Here is a 21,048-nt window from a genome sequence, read left to right on the forward strand (position 1 = left end):
AATGAAAGTCTTGGGTTTTTAACTTGACTAGCAGAATTCAATCATAATAAAAATTATGTTATTCAAAAACACCAAATTCTCTCTTTCTCACTTCATTTAAATGCTTAAATCAGGGGTCCTCAAACTTTTTAAACAGAGGACCAGGTCACAGTCCCTCAAACTGTTGGAGGGCTGGATTATAATTTGAAAAAAATGAGTGAATTCCTATGCACACTGCACATATCTTATTTGGAGTGCAAAAAACACTTTAAAACAATGCAATAATTAAAATGAAGAACAATTTAAAAATATTACAGCATAGATAGTCTCCAAAGTCCACAACAGATTACATTTCTACTTAGAACTCTTTCCCTCCATCTTTGTGAATGCGAATTTGCAATTACTGGAGAAGTAGTAATTTCATAGGGAGACCAAGGTGCTTGTCCACCCAACCCTGTTATATGCCTGCAAAACGTGGACTATCTACAGATGTCACACTCAACTCCTGGAATGATTCCATCAGTGTTGCCTCTGAAAAATCCTGCAAATATCTTGGGAAGGCAGGTGGATAAATGTCAGCGTGCTGGAAGAAGCAAAGACCATCAGCACTGAAGTGATGCTCCTACGCTATCAACTCCGCTGGACTGGCCACACTGTCTGAATGCCCAATCACCGTCTCCCAAAGCAGTTATTATACTCCCAACTCAAGAATGGGAAACGTAACACTGGTGGACAGGAAAAGAGATTTAAAGATGAGCTTAAAGCCAACCTTAAAAACTGTGGCATAGACACTGAGAACTGGGAAGTCATGGCCCTTGAATGCTCTGACTGGAGGTCAGCTGTGAGCAGCAGTGCTGCAGAACTCAAAGAGGCACGAATGGAGGGCGAAAGGGAGAAATGTGCCAAGAGGAAGGCACGTCAAGCCAATCCTGACCAGGACCACCTTCCACCTAGAAACCAATGTCCTCACTGCGGGAGAATATGCGGATCAAGAATAGGGCTCCACAGCCACCTATGGACTCACCACCAAGATACTACACTTGGAAGACCATCATTGCTTAAGTAAGTAAGTAAAGTAAGTAAAGTACATTTCTACTTAGAACTCTTTTCCTCCATCTTTGTGAATGAGAATTTGCAATTACTGGAGAAGTAGTATATAAACCAGGGGTCCACAAACTTTTTAAACAGAGGGCCAGGTCACAGTCTCTCAAACTGTTGGAGGGCCGGATGATAATTTGGAAAAAAAAACCATGAATGAATTCCTATTCACACTGCACATATCTTATACACAGTGCAATAATTGAAATGAAGAACAATCTTAACAAATATAAACTTATTAGTATTTCAGTGGGAAGTGTGAGCCTGTTTTTGGCTGATGACATAGGATTGTTGTTGTTGTGTGCTTTCAAGTCGTTTCAGACTTAGGTTGACCCTGAGCGAGGGCTGGGTAAATGACTTTGGAGGGCCGTATCCGGCCCCCAGGTCTTAGTTTGAGGACCCCTGATATAAACTCATCTACCACACAAACAGTACACTTGATTATTTTAAAAACATCTGAAATGGGAAAATGTCACGTAAGGGAAGACCACGTGTTTTCTGAACTGAGATATGTGTTCAGCAAAAGCAGAAAAAATGGTTAGAATACCTGTTTACTGCGATATAATATCTGAGATATAAGATAAAAATGTGGAAATCGGTCACAAAACTGGCTTACTGCACAAGCTGCTATTTTGTAAAGCACAGCAGTGAAATACAACACGTTGCTAAGAAATTCAAGTGAGCAATCCATTTTACAAGACTCCAACTTGAAAACTCAACTAACATTATAAGGGCACTCTGAGAAATCCAGCATTAATGAAACCAATTACTGCAGATTAAACCCTCTATTGGTTTTAGACTGTCATTTTATAAAGCACAAAATGATGATGGTTTAGCTCACAATTGAAAAGAATAAATATTTCTGCAGTAGTCCAACAATATTAAACCACTGCAGCTGCATCATCTTTGGATGTACATACAGAACATAATTATAGCAATTTGATAACGCTTAAAGTGCCACGGCCTCTTCCTAGGCAATCCCAGAAGGTCCTTAGAATTTTCTATCAGAGAGCTCTAATGTTGTAGTTCAAGAACTATAGTTTTTGTGTAATCACCTAAAATAAAATAATAGTAATAATAATAATAATCTTTATTTATACCCCGCTACCATCTCCCCAATGGGGACTCGGAGCAGCTTACCTGAGGCCATGCCCAAACAACAAATTACAATAGAGTAAAACCGAAAAAGCAAACCGAAAACGCAACAATAAACAACAACATCATAATTACATAAAACATGTGAATACATAACAATATAAAATTACAATAAGCACAATCACAATGACAATGGACGGACTACATGTAATGATTAAAAGAAAAACTAATTAAAACTAATTAAAAACTCGGGTGAGATAAAAGAGAGATTATTTGCGGAGGAGGGCTCATTATAGCAGGGGTTGTGGAATCAATCTTTCCCACAAAGTGGGGGACGATGACAGGATGTTGAGGCTAAGCAATAGTGTGGGATTGTATATCTACTCACCAAAGGCACAGTGGAAGAGCCAGGTTTTAAGGTTCTTTTTAAACATTTCTAGGGTAGGAGCTTTCCTAATTTCTCCAGGTAATGAGTTCCAGAGCCGGGGGGGGGGGGGGGGCACAGAGGAAAAAGCTCTTTCCCTTGTACTTACCAGGTGAGCTTGTGAAACTGGCAGGGGCAAAAGAAGGGCCTCCCCAGAAGAACGGAGGGTCCGAGTTGGTTCATGGAGGGAGATACGGTCACAAAGTTAGGTGGGTCCCAAACCATTTAGGGTTTTAAGGGTGATAACCTGCACCTTGAATTGAGACCGGAAAATAAACGGCTGGGGCTCCCTTGGGAGCTTTTACCTTGAGGCTTTTATATTACAGGCTTGAGACACTCTTGTAGTAAACGAAGTAACAAAGTTTATTTTTAGCTTCTGGCTCCAATGCTTATGGTTACATCTGTGTGTTTTGTTACAGTCTTGAGTCTTACATTCAATACCATTCACTTAGTTAACTTTTCCTATCAAACTTCAACTGTTTCACATCAATAAATATGTTACTTTTTCATATACTCTTGACAGAACTATATTCCGCCTTAAACCACTCTGGCACTTCTTTATTTTCCTTAAAACTTAAGCTCCATTTTCCTAACTGCTTTTCTCTCACAGAAGTTCCTAACTGTCCTTCCCAAACAGGAATCCCTAACCATTTTCTGACTCTCTAACTGCCTATTTTTAAACTTAACTCCGCCCCTTTGGAATGTTCAGCTCTCTTCCCTCCAACTGCCATTCTGGCTCAGTGGCCCTTTCAAATCCTGGCTTACACTCATCTGCATACGACCAATTGGCTGCACGTATGCAATTCTGCCACATTGCAACATAGAGCTATACATCAAAAATTTAACATAGATCAACAAATTCGCTGCAGGGGAGTTGACTGCTCCCTGTAAGTTGCCCCAGTTATTAATCTGGCTGCTGAACATTGGACAAGTTGTAGTTTCCAGGCCGTCTTCAAGGGTAGCCCCATGTAGAGTGCATTACAATAGTCTAGTCTAGAGGTCACTAAGGCATGGACCACCATGGTCAAGTCAGACTTCACGAAGTAAGGTCGCAGTTGGCGAACAAGTTTTAATTGTGCGAAGGCCCTCCCGGCCACCGCCGACACTTGCACATCAAGCGTCAGCGCTGAGTCCAGGAGGACCTCCAAACTGCGAACCTGTGATTTCAGGGGGAGTAACCCATTTGTATGAATCACAGAGACCAGGAGGAAGAAATTGTAAGTCCCCCAACCATTGCACCATTAAGCTATCAAGACAGTTGTGTGGATATGCCTTTTAACATTTCTTTCACATCCAAACACTGGATTAGTCATAGGAATCTTGGCCTCTAGCTGAGTTCTCTACTGTCTCTATAGCTATATAGTTGAGTTCTTTACTGTCTCTTATAGCTTGAAATAAAACATAGTGTAATCATAAATGTTTTTAATAGATCACTTGAGATGTATTGCCACTTAAACTGCAGTGATTAGGTCATTTTGCTCTTTCTCTTTTACTCTTCCCAGTTTTGCCATTTCCTTCTTCCCTCTGGTACCATTTGTGTCTCCTGAAAATCTGTTCAAGAGGATAGGAAAGCCTGTGGTATCACACTGAAAAATGGGGGAATCCTAGCCTTCATTGGATGGAAAGAGTCTTTTCATTTGTAGACGTCTGAATCTTCCTGTCTTTTCCATTCTACAAATTCTGCTTTCCAATAAAACAACTTCCTGACTGGGTTACTTACTAGTTTTTAACCCTGGGAAACATATTTCAAGGGGGAAATAATTATTATAGGAGTGGTTTCCAACCTTGTTTTGACCAGGGACCACTTGGACCAGGGATAACTTTGACCAGGGACCACTCTCCAACATTAGCACCAAAAAGGTTATGAATCAGTTTTTGGTCAACTTTAGATTCATTTTGGTTATTTGGAGTGCTGATTCAGAAAACTGCATTGGATAGACCAATCAGCTCAAGTTTCTGATACAGAATATGCCATCCAGTAATTGCCATCTGCTCGTCGACAGAAAACCATCTATATAAATTAAAATGTAATGTTGTTTGTGGGATTAACATAACTCAAAAACCACTGGACGAATTGACAACAAATTTGGCCACAAGACACCTACTAACCCAAGAAGTGACCATCACTCAAAAAATGGTTTTGTCATTTGGGAGTGGTAGTTGCTGGGATTGATAGTTCACCTACAATCAAAGAGCATTCTGAACTCCACCAATGATGGAATTGAACCCAACGTGGCACACAGGACTCCCATGACCAACAGAAAACACTGCAAGGGTTTGGTGGGCATTGACCTTGAGTTTGGGAGTTGTAGTTCACCTGCATCCAGAGAGCATTGTGGACTCAAACAAAGATGGATCTGGACCAAACTTGGCACGAATGTTTCATATGCCCAAATATGAACACAGATGGAGTTTGGGGGAAATAGACCTTGACATTTGAGAGTTGTAGTTACTTGGATTTATAGTTCACCTACAATCAAAGAGAATTCTGAACCCAACTAACAACAGAATTGGGGCAAACTTCCCACACAGAACCCCCATGACCAAGAGAAAATATTTAAGGCCATCCAGTCCAACTCCCTTCACCAGGGCAAGAAAACGTAATCAAAGCCCTCCTCACAAAGAGCCATCCAGCCATATATATATATATATATATATATATATATATATATATGTAATTCACACACATACAGATATAGTATCATAGATTTGAAAGGGACCCCTAAAGAAGGACAATTATATGTTGCATGTTCCAGAGTAGGCAAACTAGACAGTCTCCACATCAACACTGACAAAGAAACAGCAAGAAATACTGTTTACTCAAAAGCATCAAGAAATCACATATATTAGAAACCAACACTTTCTCATTACTCTTCCAGATCACCAGACTGGGCCACAGCAACGCATGGCAGAGGACAACTAGTATTTAATAAGCCTCGGCACTATAAGAGGGTATCGCAAAACCAGTAGCTCTCGTTGCAACAGTGTAGTAACGGTTAAGCTGTGGACCATATTTTAGTTTTTGCAGATCACTGGTGGTCCATGGACCACAAGTTTGGAACCGCTAATCTATAGGTATTACAAAACACCTTTACCCATCCACATCCCTCCCAAGATTGACCCTGTTTTAAGACTCCCCTGGCTTCAGTACACAACATTTTCTATGTTGTTTTCCTAAAGATGTTAAAACTGAACACAGGGTAGACATACTGAGGGCAGGGTAATTATCCAGCAGATTTGATTCAATATCTTCTACTAACATATGGATTTTTTTTTTTACTTTGACTAATACAATTCATGGAAACATAATCATCTTTACACAGCATCCTGAGCTGAGCTAGTATATACTTGATTACATTTCTCAAAAAAGAAGCAGATTAATCTCAGACAATTATGAGCTATGTTGTACATGACAGCCCATTTTAATTAACAAAAATAGCATTGAATTATGACGATCATATATTGCCTGAAATTTGATTAGCATATGCTCTTTTTGGCCCTGTAAGACTTATAATTATCTTAAGTGAATATTGATTTAGACGTAAACCATAGGTCATACAAAACTAATATAGATTTATATAAAAAATATAAAGCCCTGCTCAGCTACTTTCAGCGTGACACATCCCTTCAAGTATAATATCTCAGGGGGGAAAATAAGTTCATTGAACCTATGAGCCAATGGGGCAGATTGGCAACTGTCTGCAGGGACCCTTGACATTTGGGGTCAGACCAAAGGACTCTAAGCAAACTAAATTTTTAAAAAGGCCTTATTAATTTCACCAAATACAAATCTATATCATGATACAATGTCATTCATTTAAGAGACCATCTACACTATAGAATTAATGTAGTTTGATACCAGTTTAACTTGCTGTGGAATCATTTATTGTAGTTTTGTAAGTCACCAGCACAATTTGGCAGACAAGCATAAAGGTATTATAAAACTGCAACTCCCACGATTCCACAGCACTGAGCTATGCAGTGGTGTCAAACTGCATTAATTCCACAGTGTAGATGCACCCTTATGTTCAATCTTTCTCTCTTCATTTGTCATTCAACATTCATGCTGCTCCCAGTATCATCTACATAAATAAAAATGTTCGTTTATGGGATTAACATAACTAAAAAAATCACTTGACGAATTGCTGCCAAATTTGGCCACAAGATACCTACTAACCCAATGAGTGACCATCACACAAAAAATTAAATTTGTCATTTGGGAGTTGTAGTTGCTGGGATTTATAATTAACCTACAATCAGACAGCATTCTAAACTCCAATGATGGAATTGAATCCAACGTGGCACACAGGATTTCCATGACCAACATAAAACACTCAAAGGGTTTGGGGGGCATTGACCTTGAGTTTGGGAGTTGTAGTTTACCTACATCCAGAGAGCACTGTGGACTCAAACAATGATGGATCTGGACCAAACTTGGCATGAATACTCAATATGCCCAAATATGAACACAGATGGTGTTTGGGGGAAATAGACCTTGACATTTGGGAGTTGTAGTTACTGGGATTTATAGTTCACCTACAATCAAAGAGCATTCTGAACCCCAACAATGAAAGAATTGGGGCCAACGAGTGACCATCACTCATAAAAACACTGAAAAACACAGCAGAAGAAACTTAAAAAGCCAAAAAACAAAAAAATACATTACAATGAATGCACAAAGCCACATACACATATACGCAAACAACCATATATACAAATATATACACACACATATACACATATATACACACACAAAACATATATACACAAACTGGGCCACAGCAACACATGGCAGAGGACGGCTAGTTCTAAATATTATTCTGTGTTAAATCTGAATGGGAACACCTACATTAAGTTACTTTTAAAAAGTGTGTAGAGAGAGACACACATCAGTCAACACGAATCAATTCCAAGCATACAGAAAGTATTTCTAGATCACATAACTAACCTCAAGTTTGAGGATGTCATGCTGAAGTTTGCGCTGGAATTCCAGGAAGTGGGAGATTGTCAGCTTGCCCTTCAGGTCGGCTCCAAAAAAGTATGTGGTCAATGCAGAGTTGAAGCCAGTCTTCAAGGTGTTCCCAGTGGTTGAGCGGTCCCTATGGCGCATGCCCATGCTTGTCTGGGAGCGGATGATGCTCTGAACCTAATTGATTGCAAAAATAGAAAAATAGCTGTAACATGGCGCAATGTATCATAGTTCACCATAATGTATACACTATGATGTGGCAGTTATAGTCTTCCTGGACAAAGATAACCCAGCCAGAATAGTTCATACATCCACAACCTTGTGATTAGGTTACTGTAATGTATTCTATGTGGAATTGCTCTTCATGTTATCTCAGGAGCTGCAGGTAGTGCAAAATGAAGAGACAACATTGATGATTGGAGTACAATACAGACATTATATAAAGGTGATCTTAAAAGAATGGCAACTGGTGCCAATACAATATTCCACTGTGAATTCAAATTACCATGACATTTCAAGACCTAAGTGGCTTGAGACCTCAATACTGAAGGGGACACATCTCCTTATATGTGTCTGCATGAGAACTGAGGTCCACTGGGGAAATCAGCCTCTGTGTCCTGCCCATGAAAATGTGGAAGATGGCCTCCTCCTTCTCCTCTTAATTAATTATTTATGTTTCTTTTGATCCTGTCTTTCCCCCCAGTTTAGGATTCAAAGCAGTTTACAGCAGATTAAAATACAAACAATCCATAGTAAAAATTATAAAATACAAAAATGAAACTATCCAAGAATTTAACCAGCTAAAAACATAAACTGCTAAAAAAAGCAGTAGAACAAAAATAGCAGATAGTCTAGTATAACTATTTTGAGTAAAATAACTCTCAATATCTTGGGCTAAAATTCCCCCAGTTTCATATAATGACCATGGCTGACTCTAGGAATGTCAGGTTGGGTAGATCCTTTTTAAATGCAATCCCTAACAGATTGTGGAGCAAGATGAGATACTGATACCAGTCTTTCTTTCCTTTCCAAATTTAAAAATTTCAGGTGCTCTTTCAACATGACTAATGCCGTGCCAGTGAGAACTAGGGTGGGCACACAAAAGTGCTGGCAACAAGAACAGATCAAGAGGCTCTTTCAAACTGGCAGCCATTGCTGGCATTGAGAAGATCTGTTTTCCGAAAGTCTGGTGAAAATTAGATTGGTGGGAAACAGAACGTATTGGTATATCTCAGGGCCCTTACACACAGCCATATAACCCAGAATATTAAGGCAGAAAAGCCACAATATCTGCTTTGAACTGGGTTGTCCAAGTCCACACTGCCATATAATCCAGTTCAATGTGGATTTTATACAGCTGTGTGGAAGGGGCCACACATAGCAAAGCCTCTGACAATGATGTTCCTTTTTACAAAGTATTTTTAAGCCTGCCTCCTTTTCTTCTTGTCCTGTATTTATTCTGAAAGTTTTTGGCAGCACTGGCATTGGAAATATAGAGAAAGAGGAATGGAAAATCACACACTTTTAATATTGGGTTCCAGCATGTGTCCATAGTGAAAATGCAAAAACATATGAATTGGGAAAGAATGGGATTCTACTCTAGTTAATCCTGCCTTAGCTGTATGCGCTTGCCTACAGCAGGGAAGGTAAACAGCAGCTGCTTCCAGAATCCCTTACTCAATTGGCAGGAAGAGCAAAACAAAAGGAAGTGGAAGAGAAATAAGCCTCTTCCAGCTACCTCCAGCATGCTAACAATCATAGATATGTAAGCTTAGCTACTGGAATGGCAATGATAAGAAATGTGGAGATTGGTAAAAAGAGCCGGGGGGGGGGGGGGGCATCCCTAGATGCCTTTAAAATAAGTTTACAAGTGGTCTCCAGAAGATTTCTGTCTCTGGTACCAAATTTTATGTTAAAGATGAAATGTCCAGGAAAACATCTGTTAACTGAGGTATATCTGTAGTTTGCTACACAAACAAGCCTCCTCGCGTCTGATCAGCCTACATAATAAGCTTGGCTATGAGTAGCTCAAAGGATTTCACAGTGATGCACGCTACAGAACTGCATACAAATATACGCATTTGCATATTTGTACTGTTGTTGGAAATGTATCATGGGGTTTTACTGACAACATCTGTCCAAAGGAGAGTTTGCCTTTTGTCTTCCTTTGATCCTGAGAGGATGTAACTTGCTCAAAATCACCCATTTGGGTTTCCATGGCTGAACAGGGAACGGATTTGAACCCTGCTTTCCAGAGTCACAGTACATATCTCAAACCAGTAACCATGTTGGAGCTGTGCATATTACATATGCAAGTTAAAATATAAAAGTGATGTTAATAATGATGGTGTTATATAGTGTTTTGAGTGATGGATTTAGACTTCAAGAAACAAGGATTCGAAACCTTACTCAGTCCAGAAAACCCAGTGGGTGACCTCTCCAAGCCATAGAGAAAGGTAATGGCAAATCTCTCCTGAATAAATAACACAGCCCACACCCAAATATCTTGGTGTCTTGATTTTTAGGGCCGTTTCTGGACTTATTTGGGATGCTGATTTAGAAATTAGAGATCATATCAACTCTAATTTCTTAGATATGGTTATTATGGTTCTCTATAGGTGAGAAGAATGCAACTGGTAGATGCCATATGCTCTGTATCTCAAAAGCTTGAACTAATAGGGGAACACCGGAGCCATTTTTGGAATCAGCAGGTCACATGCACCCAGAAACAGGCCTAACAGTTGAGGCAACAAAATGTGTGTTGGCCAGTATAATTCTTCCCAAGGGCAGGGTTACTATAAATTGAAGTTGACTTGAAGGCACAGAAGTACAACAGTCATCATTTACATGAAACCTCCTTTACTTAATGAATTAAGCTGCGGACTGATCGTTTACCATGCTTTGATTAAAGTATGGGAGGACCAGCAATGACCTCACAATATGACTGAGCTGGATTTGCCAACTGACTATTTTAGAAGAGGTCTCAAATGCTGTCCCCTAAGAAGACCATGACTATGTCTACACTTGCTGGGGGGAAATCCAATTGAAAAGGCTCTGAGTCTGCTCTGATGTAACTTCAGGAGCCTTTTGGCCATCCAAACAGGAATCCACGTTGAGGGTGCATTGAGGCTGCCACTGCTGCCTTGTAGCCAGATAATAGCTCACTCTCAGAAGCTTGTTGGCAACATCACATTTCTGGTACCATGGCTTGGTACCCAGCATGACATCATCAAAAATGTGGTGCTGTCAAAAAGCCTCTAAGAGAGAGCTACTTGCTGGCAAGAAGATGGCAGGTTATGACCTATAAAGCCCTAAATGGTTCGGGCCCCACCTATCTCCGCGATCGCATCTCCCTCTATGAACCGGCGCAAACTTTAAGATCTTCCGGGGAGGCCCTCCTTTCGCTCCCACCACTGTCACAAGCTTGATTGGTGGGATGAGAGAGAGGGCCTTCTCGGTGGTGGCCCCCGGCCTCTGGAACGCCCTTCCTGGAGAAATAAGACAGACCCCACCCCTCCCCTCTTTTCGTAAGAGCCTGAAGACCTGGTGGTTTAAACAAACCTTCGAGAATGACTAGTTCTGGCTCTGCCCCAGATACTATAGAAATTGGCCATATCTTTTTCTATCAATTACCCAGGTCACTTTCTTCTATTAGGCCCTGGAAATATACAGCCATAGACTCTACCTAATTTCCTGGGCCTTCTAAAATCGCACTAGCCTGGCCCGGCCTTTTAAACTGCCTTGAACAGGCAGGATTATTTTAAATATATGTGCTATTTTGGTTTTTAATACTTATTTTGTCTTGTTAATTTTATGTTCATGCTGTTCTCTTTGTATGTATTGATTATGTCACTTGGAAACCGCTCTGAGTCCCCTTGGGGAGATAGAGCGGTATATAAAAAAAGTTTTGTTGTTGTTGTTGATGGCGGCAAGCTTGTTGACAGTGTGGATACTGGGCCAAGTCATATATACCCCAATCCAGCTGACCACACTTCCAACACTTCAGGAGCTTCCAGGAAGCTCTGGAATAAGCCCTATGTTCCACTATCACAGAATAAAAGCTGGATGCAGCGGGTATGTTGTGAATCCAAAATCCAACCCATGCTTTGTGTGGACTGACTGCGACAACTAAGCAGAAAGTTCAAATTATTTTGGCTGTGCTTTTCCCATAATTAAGAGAGAAAAGTAGCAATATCTCAACGTGAAGTTAGAAGTTGAGTAATATCTGCATTATGCTATGAAGAAAATGGTATGTTGAAAAATAAACACAACTGTTCATCATCTTCTCCCATCAGCCCAGTTCTGCTATCAAAACTACAAAACTACACACATCAAGTAGTATGCAGAACACATCATGCGATGTGCACGGCTTGATGAATGCAAGGCTGGGGTGAAAACTGCTGGAAGAAACATTAACAACTTTAGATACCGCAGTGAGTCGCCCTTGGGCTGAGAATCGCGGTATATAAGCGAAGTAAATAAATAAATAGATAGATAGATATGCAGATGACACCACTCTGATGGCCAAAAGCGAGGAGGAGCTGAAGAGCCTTCTAATCAAGGTGAAAGAAGAAAGGCAAAAGCTGGGTTGCAGTTAAACATCAAAAAACCCAAGATTATGGCAACAAGAATGATTGACAACTGGGAAATAGAGGGAGAAAACGTGGAGGAAGACCGACTTTGTATTTCTAGGTGCAAAGATTACTGCAGACACAGACTGCAGCCAGGAAATCAGGAGACACTTACTTCTTGGGAGGAGAGTAATGACCAATCTTGATAAAATAGTGAAGAGTAGAGACATCACACTGGCAACGAACATCTGCATAGTCAAAGCAATGATATTCCCCATAGTCACCTACGGATGTGAGAGCTGGACCATAGGGAAGGCTTTTGAACTGTGGTGCTGGAGGAAAGTTCTGAGACTGTCTTGGACCGCCAGAAGATCCAACCAGTCTATACTTCAGGAAATAAAGCCCGACAGCTCATTGGAGGGAAGGATATTAGAGGCCAAGATGAAGTACTTTGACCACATCATGAGAAGAAAGGAAAGCTTAGAGAAGACAATGATGCTGGGGAAAATGGAAGGAAAAAGGAAGAGGGGCCGACCAAGGGCAAGATGGATGGATGGCATTCTTGAAGTGACTGGATTGACCTTGAAGAAGCTGGGGGTGGTGACGGCCGACAGGGAGCTCTAGCATGGGCTGGTCTATGAGGTCACAAAGAGTCGGAAACAACTGAACAAATGAACAACAACCAGTGTAGTTTTGATGGATGAACTGGGCTAAATAGATGTTGAGAGTAGCACACTACTCTCAACATCCATTCAAGGACCATGAACAGACATCGCAGAGATCGAGGAAGGGCCAACCTCTGGACCAGTTGCCTTTTGGAACTACTACACATAGAATATCCTCATCAGCTTGACTAGGAGCTATGGCAGCTGGGGAATTCTAAGAGATGTAGTAAAGCCAAGTGCTCTGTGCCCTGGTGCTTTCCTGGTAAAAGTTTATTTTTCTAGTGATTTTTTTAAATCAACCTGTCTTGAGGTTGGGGAAAGCTTTCTGGTTGAATTTCAATTTGGGAAGTGACAAGATTTTAATAATTAATAGATGGGGGCCCAAGGGCATAGGAGTTGAAAAAGGAAACGGGCAAGGTGCAAATCTTACCACTCTGCTCTAGTTCAACCAGTTTCAGGGATGCACATTCTGCCCAGTCCCCATTGCTTAGTCCCCACAGAATTGGTTTGAAGGCACATAAACAAAAACGGTTCCCTGAGAAACATAGAGTATCGCAAGAGAGAGTGCATTCCCTTATAAAACATCCATAGCCTTTAAATAACTTATCTATAATCACGGATTAGCTTATCAAAGCATGGGGATAGGGCAAACACAATTGCTCAGTCTAGATGGGGAACCTCTACACAGAAGATTATGCTTGCAGAGAAGAGCAATTCACAATATGTAAATGCCAGTTACACTTATTCTCTATCAAAGGAAAAGCTATGCACCTAGTACTAAAATATGTCCACTATTTTACTGACTGCAGTCTGGTTTTTTTCATACTAGGAAAAACTCAAATGGAGACTTGGCAGGTTTAAATGATCAAATAACATTGATTTTAAGATTCATTAAAAAGGCACACCGTGTTATATTCTCCTGGTGATAACTTGAATGGTGCAAATTGACACCGAATGTCATTAAATCATCTGAGGAGATTGCAATATTGGAAATGGAAGGCCCAATGAAAACACAGGTTTGTCTGCCTTCCATTTTCATTTATCATCTTTTTGAAAATGTCATCTTTAATAATGCTACTGCATTTTCCTGGTCCCCTAAAATGATTTTTAAAAAATAATTTATGTAAAAAGCAATAAAAGAGGCGCTGTCATAATGGGAATACTCGACAATAAATACTTCTAAACATTGGGATCAGAATTCAAAATATTGAAAGTTTGATCACCGTTGTTCACAAACCCATTTCCCACCCCCCCCCCCCCCCCCACCCACCCCAAGGTAGTTTATTCTTCTGCTTGGCCTTTGTTGTGTTTATGTGCCTTCAAATCAATTCCAACTTAAAGTAGAGAAAGTAAATACATGGGTACATCTCTACTGTAGAATTAATGTAGTTGGAAACTTTAACTACCATGGATCCTTGGGAGTTGAAATTTTATAAGGTCTTTAGCCTTCTCTGCCAGAGAATGCCAGTGACCGACCAAACTACAAGTCCCAGAATACCATAGCATTGATCCATGTATGTTAAAGTAGTGTTAAACTGCTTTAATTCTACAGTAGATACATCCTATATAGCATTTGGATACATCTTAATCAGATAGCAGAGACCATGCATGACCTTTTATAGAATACTTATGTACACAAAATCAGGACTGTCTGTGCTTTTAGCATTCCCATTTTCGATCTCTAGGTGTGAAAGCTGGATAGTGAAGACAGCTGGCAGGGAGAGAATTAATTCATGTGTAATAAGGCGCTGGAAACCGAATTCAACAGACTGCCAAAATAACTACTAAGTGAGTCCAAGAGTAAATCAAGCCTGAACTATTTTTGGTAGTCAAAAGACTACATGGAGTATATTTCACATTGAACACCTCATGAGATAGAATTGCTCATTAGAAAAGATAATAATTATTTGTAAAGTAGAAGGAAGGCTGCAGAAAATGAAGAAGACTGCATTAGAGATAAATTGACTAGGTTAAGGAAGCCACAATCCCAAGTTTTGGAGAATGGAATTCCAAAACTTTTGGAAAATGCCATTTAGAGATCATAATTTTTTAAAAAAGCATGACCTTTCAGAGAAGAGCAGAAAACCCATTAAAATATGTTTGCTTGTATACGTACAACCAGATATAATTATGCAAGGCAATCGTTTCAGTTGTTAGACTGAATAAACTGTTATTTCTGATCTGATAGGAAAACAGAGATTTTGTTGCACTCCAGGACAGGAAAAGCCCTCTGACTTTAAAACACCGCACGTTGAATAGGAAAACAATCCTTTTATTGGAGATAATTAAAAAGCAGCAAAGTAAAAAGCACTTTAAAGAAATAGGTAAATTCAATCAGTTAAGAAGATAAGCAGGAACAAAATAGTCCAGGGTAAAGTTCAGCAAAGTCCATGAAAATAAAGTCCACGCTTCTCTAATATAATCTAGAAAACCAGGAAACATTAATCCAAGACATGAGTATGCAATCTTAAAATCCAAGAGTCAAAATCATGAAACAAGAAATATTTAGCATGAATCTTCCAAGCAAAGCTTCCATGAAACAAGGACGAGAACTTAACTTGATTCCAAATAATGCTTCATCTGGCTACATTTCCCATACTTGGGACTTTTATCCCCTCGTTAAGCTATCCCAAGCACTCAGAAATTGGTTTTGCTTTAACTGAGATTCCCTTATCTTTTTCTGGCAGAACGCCGAAGGCACTGTTCGGCTTGTCTGTTTTGACTAATCTCCTGCCGTCTATCTATTTGCTCATTAACTTCTGCAGGTGCAGAGTTGTTTTCAAGCCCCAAATCCTGGGAACTCTCTGGTAGCAATTCAGGGAGTACAGCATTATCCCCACACCCTTCAGGAACATTCTCATGGGAAACTACACTTTGAACGGGGATCACCTGGTCATTCTCTGCATCAATATCATTGACCAAACCATTGCCATCTTGAAACTCATTGACATCACTCTCCACATCCAAAGCACCCTGATCCTGAAACACAATCACAAGCTGAGCTCCAAGAGATTTGCCAGTGCATAAAAACAGCAGAACTTTAGAAGTGTTTTTAGTGCCATATATATCTATATCTATATATCTGTCTGTCTATCTATCTATCTATCTTCTCCCATAAAACAACTTATTTTATATCATGCACTCAAGAGACAAAAATGAAGCAGACTTTGATAAAAATAACATATCTGGTTTACTCACAACCTTCATGTGTTCAGCATGCACAGGTACAAAACTTATCAGTTCAGATTCAGATATGTTTGAGATAATTCTCTGTGCCATTCGGCCAGAACATCTCTTTTAACAAGACAGCTATCAACTGGTCACATAGTCAGAAGGAGAGAGAGGAAAAGCATAGAGTAAAGGAAGCTGTATATCAGAACATATATCCAAACAGATACTAGATACTAGAGACAAAGTTGAAGTACTTTGGCCACATCATGAGGAAACAGCAAAGCCTAGAGAAGACAATTATGCTGGGGAAAGTGGAAGGTAAAAGGAAGAGAGGCCGACCAAGAGCAAGATGGATGGATGGCATCCTTGAAGTGACTGGACTGACCTTGAAGGAGCTGGGGGTGGTGACGGCCGACAGGGAGCTCTGGTGTGGGCTGGTCCATGAGGTTACGAAGAGTCGGAGACGACTGAATGAATGAACAACAAATCCAAACAGTAAACAACAGGGTCATAGATAAACATTACTAGAGAAGGCTTGAAGAAGGTTGTCATTTCCAACACCAAATCAGACCTGATCAAGGCGGTTAGTAACAGGATTTCGTGGTGGTCGTATATTCATAGGTTTGCGATAAATCTAAGCTGATTTGACGGCAACTAACAACAACAAAAAATGTGTTATTGTACCAAATATGAGTCCTAAACTGGATGGGGTCCTATCTAGTGATGGCCTCATTCATTCCTTTATCTATTATTTATACTTTGATCCAATTGTATACTGAGTTTATATTCTTAACTGCTTATTATTCCTCAGTTTAACAGCAACCCAAAAGAGAAAATAAAGACCTACATTATTCATCCTAGTCACACAGCATTTTCTCTGACTGGGACACAGCATGATATGCATATTTCAGGACTCAGGCAATCAGCACTCAAACTAGGTATCAAAAATTAGGAAATCTCCACTATACATTCTCAGGCTGTGATCTTTTGCATAGGCTTCGTTCAAAGTAGCAAGATCAATTTAATGATGAATGTTCTTAAGGTGCTGCTCTGTATAATACTACTTATTATTTTGTTGCTTTTGAAGATTGCATTAAAAGCACCCCTGACAGATGGCCATCCAGCCTCTGTTTAAAAGCCTTCAAAGAAGGAGCCTCCACCACACTCTGGGGCAGAGAGTTCCACTGTTGAACAGCTCTCACAGTCAGGAAGTTCTTCCTAATGTTCAAGTGGAATCTCCTTTCCTGTAGTTTGAAGCCGTTGCTCCGCGTCCTAGTCTCCATGGCAGCAGAAACCAAGCTTGCTCCCTCCTCCCTATGACTTCCCCTCACATATTTATACATGGCCATCATGTCTCCTCTCAGCCTTCTCTTCTACAGGCTAAACCTGCTCCTCATAGGATTGTTTTCCAGATCCTATGAAGTAGCAGAATGAAAGCCTTTCATTGGTAGAAAAAATACTCATGTGTGTTAGCCCCAGTTTGAAAATGCGATTGTTTGAAATAGCCCAAGAAGCAATTTAAACGTTTTTCAAAGTAAAATATAAAGTACCTGGAAGTTAGAGGTTGGCAAGTAATACTTTTCAAATCATTCAGTATTCTGAAAAGAGTTTGCTCCTAGTGGGAATCTGTGGATCCTACAGCCAACACAAATATGGATATTGTATATATTTGTGTATAAGTCAAGGGCAGATTTGGGGGCCAAAAGTATTGATTTTGCTTTGATCCATAGTTAAGTCAAGGGTGGAAGTTAGACGCACCCTTTCCTTTTAAAAAATGCTTGGAGGGAACATGCTTAGGAAGAGCTAAAGAAGGGGGAGGATCTGTTTATTTGAGGGGTCATAATTAGGAGAGAGGGTGCAAATACAGAAGGGAAAAGAATATATATGAGGAGGAAGAAGAATGTGGCCTGGAGAAAAGAACAGGAAAAGCAGCCTAATAGAGGCAATTTGCTTTCCCTGCTCTTTCCCACCTCCTTTTTGTGTTTTCTAAACTTTTCCCAAATGCAGCCCATATAGAGCATTATTTCCTGTTGTCTAACTGAAAGGTTATTATAGTTAGTAGGGTTCCTAGGTGATGCATGCCATATGCCAGCATATATGGAAAACACAAGAATGGCCATCAGACTGGAAAAAATCAACTTATATCCCCATACCAAAAAAGGGAAATGCAAAAGACTGCTCAAACTTCCGTACAGTGGCCCTTATCTCTCATGCCAGTAAGGTAATGCTCAAGATCCTGCAAGGAAGACTCCAGCAATATATGGAGCGAGAGTTGCCAGATGTTCAAGCTGGGTTTAGAAAAGGCAGAGGAACGAGAGACCAGTTTGCCAATATCCGCTGGATAATGGAGAAAGGCAGGAGTTTCAGAAAAACATCTACTTCTGCTTCATTGACTATTCTAAAGCCTTTGACTGTGTGGATCAAGGGTAGAAGTCAAGGGTAGAAGTTAGACACCCTTTCCTTTTAAAAAATGCTTGGAGGGAACATGCTTAGGAAGAGCTAAAGAAGGGGGAGGATCTGTTTATTTGAGGGGTCGTAATTAGGAGAGAGGGTGCAAATACAGAAGGCAAAAGAATATATATGAGGAGAAAAGATCAGGAAAAGCAGCCTAATAGAGGCAATTTGCTTTCCCTGCTCTTTCTCCCCTCCTTTTTGTGTTTTCTAAACTTTTCCCAAGTGCAGCCCATATAGAGCATTATTTCCTGTTGTCTAACTGAAAGGTTATTATAGTTAGTAAGGTTCCTAAATCTCAGCTGCCTTTTTCAATCCACAGGTGAGGAATCTCAGAGCATTTCCTTGAAAAACATGTATGTTATGTGTGCACATGAACATACACATTTGTGTACATGTGCTTTTCCTTTGTTAGACTTTGGATTGCAAATTGCGCCTGATTCCTGTTGATGCTCCATTTAACATGCTTAATGTTACCAACAGCCTCTTCTTGGTTAGACATGATAGCATTGGAGGCTCAGGGCCCGGGGTGGCATTGAAGAGACAAACTTAATGACTGCGGTTAGAGTTGGAGAGTGGCCTCTCTTTTAAAAATAAATAAATGATAGATCGGCAAAGAGTTGGATCTCCTGCAAATAATCTGACACTTCCCACTTAATATTTTGTTTTTTTGGCTTCAATCCTGTCGGCCTTTGCTATTTGATTTAGTCATTACAGAGAGTGATTGCTCAATGATTGACACAATACCCAGCAAACAAAAAGCTTCACTGCTTTCTAATGCTGTGGGCAAATTGCCAACGGAGCCAAACCTTTACTGAGCCTGGAACCTTTACTGAGCCAAACCTTTACTGAGCCTGGAACCCCAGGTTTTAGCGGTGACCAGGGGAGCATTCGCACAGTTAAAGCTTGTGCGCCAGCTGCGCCCATACCTTGGGAAGTCTGACTTGGCCACGGTAGTCCACGCTCTTGTTACATCCCGTTTAGACTACTGCAACGCTCTCTACGTGGGGTTGCCATTGAAGACAGCACGGAAGCTTCAATTGGTCCAGCGTGTGGCAGCCATGATACTAACAGGGGCGGCACACAGGAAGCATACAACCCCTCTGTTGCGCCAGCTCCATTGGCTACCAATTTGCTACCGGGCTTTGGCCTATAAAGCCCTAAACGGTTCTGGCCCAAGTTACCTATCCGATCGCATCTCCACCTACGAACCCACTAGGACTTTGAGACCTTCCGGGGAGGCCCTGCTCTCGATCCCGCCTGCAACACAGGCGCGGCTGGCGGGGACGAGAGACAGGGCCTTCTCGGTGGTGGCCCCTCAGCTGTGGAACGCCCTTCCCACGGACATCAGATTGGCCCCCTCACTGATGGTATTCCGGAGGAAAGTGAAAACCTGGTTATTTGAACAGGCATTTGAATAAGCAGTGCAATGAATTTCAGGAAATGGAACTATGACTGACGAGTTTGGATCATGATTCTAGTTATGAGACGCCACTGAATGTTTATTACTGTTAAATTGTTTAATTTGTTTCTGTGTTAACTGTTTTTAAGTACCTTGTTGATGCCGCATTGAATTTTTGCCTTGATTGTTCGCCTTGTTTTTGCTTGTTGTAAACCGCTACGAGTCGCCTTAGGGCTGAGAATGGCGGTATACAAATGAAGTAAATAAATAAATAAATAAATTTACTTTTCTTATGTATAGGGAAAAATGCAATTTGTTTTGTTTCCAGTATGAAAATGTTTGTTTTTTTAAAAAATACAATTTCCATATCAGAATGTCTAAAGGACTATGAAAGTCCTTTGTTGTAAATGAAAAAGAATCCCCAAAGTCCCGATTGAAAAAGGTGGGAGGGGGGTGGTGGTGGTGGTGGTGGTGGTAGAGATAAAGTCATTTATGGAGAATGGAGAAGTAGTAAAGTTGGCTGCAGATCAAAAAACTACAGCCAAAGGCAATACATTCAAAGAGGAAGAAATAAAAGAAGTTGCATGTAATTTGTCTCTATTACTGCTAAAATAGCTGTGCAAGAAACAAGATCATATTCTATTATTTGTAATTTAAGCAGGTTTGCAGTTGAGTGGAGTTTTATTTGTTTTTGAAAACATGGACAATTCACAGTGTACTTAAAAGCACAATTCAAGTTGAATTAGTCTGACTGTACATCTTATTTATTTATTTTAATTGAGAGTTGTGTATTCTAGCCAAATCTCTGCAGACTGTGGTAATCCTGGAAGAATGCACAAAGAGAGTAGGAAACAGATGTGTGAAAAAAGTTATTTTAAAAGCAAGAATTTGCGGTCGGTCATTATGCTATGAGGAAAGGCCAGTATATGGTAGAGGCTTGAGTCTTGTACTACAACTTGGAGACCAAAACTCAAATCCTTATTTGGCCATAGAAATCCGCTGGGTGTCTTTGAGCAAGTCATATTTTCTCAACCTCAAATGCCTTGGTTAGACCACACCTGGAATATTGTGTCCAATTCTGGGCACCACAATTGAAGAGAGATATTGACAAGCTGGAAAGTGTCCAGAGGAGCGACTAAAATGATCAAGGGTCTGGAAAATAAGCTCTATGAGAAGCGGCTTAAAGAGCTGGGCACAGGCATGTAGCCGGAGGGGTGGGGGGT

The 21,048-nt window shown here is 40.4% G+C and overlaps 1 protein-coding gene across 1 annotated transcript in view; it reads right to left on the reverse strand.

The window, feature by feature from the left end:
• Window positions 1-21,048, reverse strand: part of MICU1 (mitochondrial calcium uptake 1) — a 281,117-nt gene that overhangs the window by 104,219 nt on the left and 155,850 nt on the right. The window contains exon 8 of the mRNA XM_060768821.2: window positions 7,545-7,742. Within this exon, the coding sequence (XP_060624804.2) occupies window positions 7,545-7,742 (198 nt within the window). The remainder of the gene's footprint in view (window positions 1-7,544; window positions 7,743-21,048) is intronic.

The sequence above is a fragment of the Anolis sagrei genome, chromosome 3, assembly GCF_037176765.1.
Source record: "Anolis sagrei isolate rAnoSag1 chromosome 3, rAnoSag1.mat, whole genome shotgun sequence".
NCBI lineage: Eukaryota > Metazoa > Chordata > Lepidosauria > Squamata > Dactyloidae > Anolis > Anolis sagrei.